The sequence below is a fragment of the Lygodium microphyllum genome, chromosome 11, assembly GCF_053477565.2.
Source record: "Lygodium microphyllum isolate KBCC chromosome 11, Lygodium_microphyllum_v1.1.10, whole genome shotgun sequence".
Lineage (NCBI taxonomy): Eukaryota > Viridiplantae > Streptophyta > Polypodiopsida > Schizaeales > Lygodiaceae > Lygodium > Lygodium microphyllum.
Window position 1 is genome coordinate 107,161,396 of NC_141145.1, and position 8,425 is coordinate 107,169,820.

The 8,425-nt window shown below is 41.1% G+C and overlaps 1 protein-coding gene across 1 annotated transcript; it reads left to right on the forward strand.

Moving 5' to 3' along the window:
* The first annotated feature begins 660 nt into the window (after nt 1–660).
* LOC148029201 (putative calcium-binding protein CML27) lies at nt 661–2,185 on the forward strand. Its single transcript, XM_087688678.1, has one exon. The coding sequence runs from the start codon at nt 799–801 to the stop codon at nt 1,852–1,854; it is 1,056 nt and encodes a 351-aa protein (XP_087544804.1). The 5' UTR covers nt 661–798; the 3' UTR covers nt 1,855–2,185.
* The last annotated feature ends 6,240 nt before the right edge of the window (nt 2,186–8,425 follow it).

The window sequence follows — 8,425 nt, forward strand, 5'->3', positions numbered from 1 at the left end:
TTTTTACAAAATGTGAACAAATATTTGATATTGCTATCGAAGTGGTATTTACAACTACATCTTCTAAAACCCCTAATTCATCTAAAACACTACTTTGCTCAAAAGCAAGCCTAAATGCAGGTCTCCTCTTCGTTCTCTCTTTTCTTTCACCTCTCTTACCTTGGGCACATGAGCGAACTTTCGTCAAGAGCCCGATACAATTGACATACGTGCCAATGGGATCCAACCTTATGGCTGTCACAAGCACAAACGGATTCTCCAGACTTACTTGTACTGATAGGCAACGGTTAGGTAATATCCGGCAACAAATGAGGGATCTCCATGTTGTAGCCTGATAGAGAATGATCTCACCATATATCTGTGATCATGGCAGGCGCTCTCTCTCTCTCTCTCTCTCTCTCTCTCTCTCTCTGTGTCGCTAGGCCTCCATTCTTTCTAGGAAGGACACTCCTTTAGGTTTCTCCATCATTTTAGAGTTTTGCTCCACGCTTTTACGCAAAGGAGATTCCTTTTCCTATTAAACCAGCTTCTAGAGTCATCGCCGGCCAGACTCCACAGGCTAAATTTAATGGTCAACGTCCTCATACACCTTCGGCGAAGTAGCGCTATTGTTGCCTGGAACCTGCGAAACCCCACAAATCAGCTCTCACTTCTGAAGAACTTGCGTGATCGCCATAACCACAGCAAGGACGTCGTGCAGACGTGCACTCGTACGTCACAACCACCCATCAACGCCGCGGGCGGCAAGCTGCCGCGTCGACGGTTTCGACTCTCCTTATATGTAAGCGTGTTGTGTAGATGCTTATAGCCATCATGGAAAATTTTCGCTCACAACCACAAAACCACGCATCTTACCTGGACGTGGAGAGAAGCTTTGACAGCCTCTGGGAGGTCGGTTCCGTCTTTCATGACAGAAGGGGACAACGTGTTATAGATTATGATCAGGATAATCGCGTGAGTCCACCGATTCCTGAATCAGCTGTTATTATACCTAGCGTCGACGAATGCCATAATCAACTGCAGGAAGCTGCAACTCAGCACTCAAATGAATCAATCAGCAGCTCCCAGCTACCTGCAATGGCCGATCATGTGATCATGGACGACGGAGGCAGATTAGGCACTACGTCTGCTGGTCAGAGAAGCAGCAGCTCCAGCCGGATCATCACGTCTAAATTCAACCGCAGCAAGAGCAGCTTAGTGCAAGACATGTTCCTGATACTGGATACGGATCGGGACGGGAAGCTGAGCGTGGATGAGATCTACGACCTGTTGCGGAAGCTCGGCCTGCTGGCCAGCAGCAGCAGCACACATGATATTGATCATGGCGACAATCAGTTAGACTCTCTGAGGTCCCTCGTCCGCGGCGTCATCAGCAGCCAATATACAGATCATCAGGCGGGACTACAATACGAGTCCCCTCAACATGAATTTGGCGATCTGGATGCTTCTGGATTTCGAGTACTGTACCGGTACATAATGGACGGCGGCCATCATGATGATCCAATGAAATTACCTGCGGATGCGGGAGATCAGACCCCCCCCATGGCTCGGCGTACTAGGGAGCTGTTAGCTGATGATGCTAATGAAAAGATGAGGAATGATAACGTCGACACTGCATCTGACGAGTACGTGGAGGCGGCCTTCCGCGTGTACGACCGGAACGGCGACGGCTTCATCAGCGCGTCCGAGCTGGCGCTGGTCCTGCGCCAGCTGGGCCTCCCCGAGGGTGATGACGCGGCCGCCTGCCAAGCCTGCATCGACCGCCATGACTCCGATGGCAACGGCCTTATCGACCTCTGGGAGTTCAAGTCCATGATGCTCCCCTTCCTTAATATCCCCATGTCGTGTCATTGATAATCGTCTGGATAACTCCCTAATTCCATGTGTGAAGTACGTGCCTCTTAGACCCGGTCTTATCTAAATGAGGCTACCTTCGCTAGACTTCTAGAAAGTCGTAGCAAGTGCGTGCATTTGACATTCCCGTCAACTTATAGTATGGTCATCTTTCTATCAATGTATGGATATGAATTATTTTTATTTAGTAGGAAGATTTAAGTATGTATTAAAGGAAAATTTACAAGATATGTAGAAGTTCAGGCTCCATTACAAGGGAGCAACCTGGATCAAAAAAGTCCATATCTTTATCATTGAACAAGTCCAAAAAAGCATGAGCTAGCTTTTCTTCTATTTTCCTAAACTTAGTTCTATTACTGCAGTCCCTAGAAAAGGTGTCTTCTCTTCATTCTTCATGATTCTACTCTGCAGCCTTTTTTTTAATTTTTGCAATCATGGCCGCCATCTCCATCTCCTTATCTTCTTTGCATCATTTTCATCCTGCAAAAACAAATCAGACTTAAAACCCTAGAGAGGATCAGCAAATTGCTTTTCAAATACCATAAATTTCCCCTAACAATAATTCTTTCCAAGTGATCTTAGTGGGGTGCCACTTCAAGATTAAAACCTGCAGTAAACAAAATATGTTAGTATTCTGAGAGCAATTAAGAAACAAATGAGGGATAGATTCTACCTGGATACCACACCTTTGGCATATTCCATTTCCTATGCCAACTTTCAGAGCCCTCTCATTGGTCCAGAGGCCTTTCATCGTGATCAACCACATCAGACAAGAAATTTTAGGCTGAATAGAGGCAGACCACAGGTTGTTGAATCTGTAGTTCCATTGATCTACATTCCAATTAATATGCCATCTAGCATTAAGTTTGTAGCATAGTTGAGCATTGTTTATCAGCTTAAGATCAGGCAGTGGAAGTAGTGACTTGTCTCCTTGCAAACACACCCCTCAGTGGTTGAATTGTTGGTTGAGATTTATTCCTTTTGCTCTATGTTGGTCCCATAACATTTTCCTTCCGCTTAAAAAATCAATTTCATGTTCTTTAAGGTTAAACAGTTCACCCATCTTTTCCTCTTGAATCCAGTTTTTGTCTTTATAGTCCCATATGTCACCCCAAGTTTTAATTCCCTTTTTATATAGTTTGTAGGCCAGATTGGCCTCTTGGTCTTCTATTGCTCCATGAAAGAAGCTGAACCAGATAGAATCTCTGGAGCTCCAAGGGAGTATGAGATTGATTTGGGAAGAAGGCCTAAGGAGACCCTTGTATTTGAACCAGGCTTCCCAAATTCCTTTGGCTAGTTGAGAACAATTTTTGGTTTTTATATTAACAGGGATTATTGCTACTGTTAGAGGATCAAGTCCCTTCCACTTGGAGCATATTGACACTTGGAAATGTTTGGTTGCAGCATGCAGAAGGTTTATCCAATCTTCCTCCTCTCTGTTCAAGCTTCTTGCAATCCACTTAGCCGCTAGCTTTTCAGCCAGGCTATGAAGATTAGGAAGACCTAGCCCTCCCAACTTTTTGGGTGTTGTACATATCTTCCAAGACACTTTAGCTACCTTGAATTTATCCCCATCCCCACTCCATAAGAAATTTCTACCCAACCTCTCAAATTGTTTCATCCCTGTCTTTGAGGGTTTCCAGCATGCAAGAAAATATATTGTTGAAGGGATAAGAATGTGTTTCAGCACAAGCACTCTTCTTGCCATATTGAGCTGACAGTCCTTCCATTTCTCAAATTTTTTTGCTTATTTTATCTATCACCCAGTCCCACCTTTGCTTCATAGTCACATCAAAGCCCATAGGAATACCTAGCAACCTGAAAACTTTACTAGATTCTATTTCTTTGCAACCAGCTTCTATCAGCCACCTAGGAGAGGGACTTATCAGGGTTTTAATTCTTGTCTTTTGAGGATTTATGATTGACCCTGAAGCTCTACAAAAAATTTGTAGGCATTGCCAAAATGCAACAAGGGAAATGGGATCATTGTTGACTGTGATGTTTGTATCATCAGCAAACTGATTAAGCACCATATCCTTTTTATTTGTAAGTTTGATTCCTTGAATATTCCCTTTATCAACTCCATCTTGTATTAACCACCCTAGAGAGTCTGCAGCAATGGCAAACACGAGTGGAGCCAGGGGGCAGCCTTGCCTAATGGATCTTCTAAGAGGAAAAGAGTCTGTCCATTGACTGCAATCCTTGTGGATGCATTGCCAAACAGGGTGCTTACAAATTTAATAAACCTCTTACCAAGTCCCATATCTTGAAGGGACTGTAGTATGAAATCCCATTCTAACATGTCATATGCCTTATCAAAATCAATTTTGAAGAAAACAAAATCCTAGTTTTCTTTTTGAGCATGCTCAATGCCTTCCCAAAGGGCAATGATAGCATCAAGTATAAATCTTCCTTTTATAAAACCTTTTTGTTCCTTTCTGATCCACTTATCCAGATGGTTTGATAATCTTCTAGTTAGAGTTTTTGCAAATACTTTATAAGCTGAGGTCAAGCAAGTAATGGGTCTCCAATTAGTTAGGCTTTCCTTCTCATCTCTTTTATGTATTAGTTTTACTACTCCTTCATTTATAATATGTGGCAAAGCCCCATACTTGAGAGACTCTCTCCAGACTTTTAGTAAAGGATGAATAAGGAAGTCTTTGAATTCTTTAAAGAATTCATTGGGTAGACTGTCAAGCCCTGGGCTCTTTCCATTTGCTAAAGAATCTATGGTGTCTTTTAGTTCAATTTCTGTGATGTCCCCCTCTAGGATGCTAGCTAAGCTAGAAGGTACTACCTTCTTCCTTACCCTTGCTATCTTGGCTTTAGCTGCAGTGTCATCCAAACTGCTCTCCCTAGGAGTACTAAACATTTTGAAGAAGAACTCCTTGGCAATAAGGAGGTTCTCCCCATTGTTCTGGGCATAAGTTCCATTCTCTCTTCTAAGCAGGGGGATTGTGCCTTTGTCTTTTTTCTTTTTAAGGATCTGAAACATTTCTTTGGTGGGTTTGTCAGCCTTTCCAGCCCACCAATGCCTAGTAAAGAGTTGAATACTAGAGGCCTCTTTCTCTTCAGCTAACCTCAGTTCATGTTTAACCCTTAGCAGCTGAGGTTGAAGGTATGTTTCCCCTTGGTCAACCCTTATTTCAAGTGTTTGACATTCAGCATATTTTCTTGCTCTACTGATCCTTGTAATTTTAACTTGCTATAACTCAACCTCTTTAAGGTATTGTTGGGTGTCTCTAATGGCTCTAGTCCAAGCTTGGGCAGGTGACCATTCTTGTTGAAAGGATAGAGACCATATCATGCAAAGAGTGTTTCTTACATTCTAGTTCTTGAAAAGCCTAGGGTCTGTATGAAACCACCCAGCCTTAATGGTATGCCCAGAATTTGAAAGGACAAGTTGAATGGGTTTATGGTCTGACAACACAATATTATCTAGGACTTTGGACCTACAATTGACATATGAGGCCAGCAGCCTTGCTGAAACATAAAACTTGTCAAGCCTTGCCTTTCTTAAGTGACAGTCACTTTGATTATTTCCCCAAGTGAACCCCAAATCCTCACTGACATCAATAAGACCATGAAATGCTTTAGTAATTAACCATTTATCTTTTTCCTTACTTGAAATACTATGTTCTTTTTCCAAATACCTATCTTTGGAGGTTTCCACCATGTTGAAATCTCCAGCCAAAATGATGGGACAGCTGATTACTTGTAAGGTATCCCAAACTCTAGCTCTCTCCATAGAGGAATTAGGTGCATAAATGGACACAATTGCAAACTCATCTTTATCCTTGAAGTGCACTACAACCCAGTTAGCATTATCATCATGAGTGACTTTGAGCAATTTGTCATTCAGCTTTGATGAGATTCCTATGCAGGCTCCCCCTCTCCTATTTGTGTGTTTGGTTGTGAACCATATGTGTTCTCTTGATACTCTATCTAAGTTCTTAAGTAGGGGGGTTTTAGTGACTTTAATCTCTTGTAGGCATATTATATTAAGGGCAATGGCATCAGTTTTAAGCCATTCCCTAATGATTAATGCCCTTTTAGGGTCTGTCAGCCCTTTTGTGTTATAAGAAATAATTTTCAGTTTGTCCATCATCATAGTAAATCTAGTTCTTTTTAGATTTTCCCTTCTTACTAGCTTCTTTACCCTGACCAAATGGATTACTAGCACTCTGCCCTACTCTAGAGTATCTTCTTTTAGAGTTTTGTGCCCCATTTCCATCTTTTCTTGGGCTTTCCCCTAAAGGGGGACTTAGGGGAATGTCTCCCCCACCTAGTAGCTCCTCCTCTTCAGCCTAAGTCAGTTTAGTGTCATCCTGAGTGTTGAGGTCTATGATGGGGTTCTCCCTATTTTTCCCTTCATCATTGGCCTCCATTTGAGTCTCTCCAATAATCACATCATCATTATCAGATTCTATGGGTTTACCCTCCTTATCTTTAATAGATTCTCCTTTCTCAAATGTATTAGTGGGCTCCTCCTCTATATTCATTAGAAGTGCTGAAAATCTATTGGCATTATTGTTTTTACTCTTAGTTGGATTACTGTTTTTATGGGCTGACTGATTCTTGTTTTTCCCCTTCCTATTTACTATCTGAAAGCCATCATCCTGGGCTTTCTTAGTTTGAGGCGGGGTTTGTTCCTTTTGGGGCTCTGACTTTTCCTTATTTTTCCATTCTGGGCAATTTCTAATAAAATGCCCTGTTTTGAGACATTTAGAACATGCGTTGGGAAGATTTTTATAGAGGACTGGCTGGTCCTTTATAAAATTTCCCTCCGAGTCAGAGATTAACAAAGATTCTACAAGTTTCTTACTGAGATCTACTTCTATCAATAGCTGGGGGTGCCATCTAGGATTGATGTCTGTGTACGGTCTTTGTCCCAGAAGTCTGCCTATTGGGGATGATAACACCTTAAGAAATGGGTACAAATTCAGTGGGAGATTGGGAAACTCTACCCACACAGGTATACAGGTAGGCTTTGGGCCTGTAGGGTCGAATTCTGAGGCCCATTTGAACAAAGATAACGGTGAGCTTTTGAGCATCCATTGCCCCTGATGACTGATGAGAGAGAGAGAGAGAGATTTGACTGATGATGCTAGCTCACTAATGATAGAATCAATCTCGGTCGATTCTTGCTTGGCTTCTTATTCGGATCCCTCCCTGATCATCATGGATATGAATTATGGGTTATCTACTACCATATAAACGTCCTGTCTCACTCACCTTGCACTTGTATCCTTCAATATATTGTGATTGGAACTAGCTCATAAGCTCAACATAAATGTCCCAATAATCATTCGGGCCATCTTTGGTAGGATCAACTCGCCATATTGATGATATTCTATGAGAAAAATTATCTAGCTTTCGTACAAATATATTATTACCATGTCAACTTGAGCTGATGTCACTTGAAGGAAAATGCAATGTGGATTATCATGCTTGAATGAATATATTATGTATAAGTAGTCAAAAGTATAGTAGGTGTGGTACTAGCCGAATGATCTAACAAGGGTACAACTGAATCCCCACAATCTTTGTTTAAATATATTTTATGAATGTGTATCAATCTCGATAGCCATACTTGTTGGGACCTAAGACATACTTCACGCTGGTATTGCATGATGGCTCTTATCTTGCCTGTAAATAAATTGTCATAGCATCTTGGTCATGAGTAAGTAACTAGGATGAAGTATCTTGCATTGCAATGGTCTTTGCAACATTAGAAAAATTGGAGCTCATTTTGGGGCCCTCTAAGGATTTCACTTGGATATTATTTCCAAAGAAGGGGAACAAACAAATTTCACAAATGACCTCGTACTTGGCATATTTATGTTGGGAGATTTTTTGAAGTAATCTTCCATATGTCTTATGTTTACCATACATGATCACTATGATGATATATCCCCTTTGAAATATCTCAAAGAGTACATTTTATCTATGTCAATTTTGATAAGCTTCAAGCTCATTTGTGAAATTTTGTCGATGTTGCCCTCTTTTAGAGGGATAATCTTAGGTGAAACCCCTAGAGGGCTCCAAAATGGGTTCCAAATTTCCTAATGTCACCACTTGACTCTAACTTCAAGCAAATTGATATGTTTATATGTTTTCCCCATCGGCTTTTATGTGGCATGTGATACATTACATAAGCCTCACATCACCTCTGTCTAATTTCATGCTATGATCCATCATTAGCCTTAAAAATAATATTGCCATTAGGAGAGATATGGACTCTCGTTTTTGCCTCTTAAGGATTGAATAAACAAAAATAGGCCTAACCAATGAGAAAGCTGGGATTCTAGATTCATGTAGCATGAATTTTTTAGCCATATCTTAGCCCAAATCTTCCCTCAATAATAAAATAAGGAAAAATGTGAGAAATACAAGGTTGTCACTTCCTGAAAGTTAGTAACTCAAATTTTCATTTCTCATTTTTTAAATGTTTGACTTTTCATATCTCCCCTTTTAAGTTTCCCCCTCTTTCTTATGTGGAACTCAAATTTATCATTCCTCTTTCCATGCTTCTTCTTTCCTAATGAAATTTTACAGCCTCATTGTTGCT

Excerpts from the sequence above, each read along its gene's own strand:
- LOC148029201 (XM_087688678.1), top strand. The coding sequence starts at position 799 with ATGCTTATAGCCATCATGGAAAATTTTCGCTCACAACCACAAAACCAC.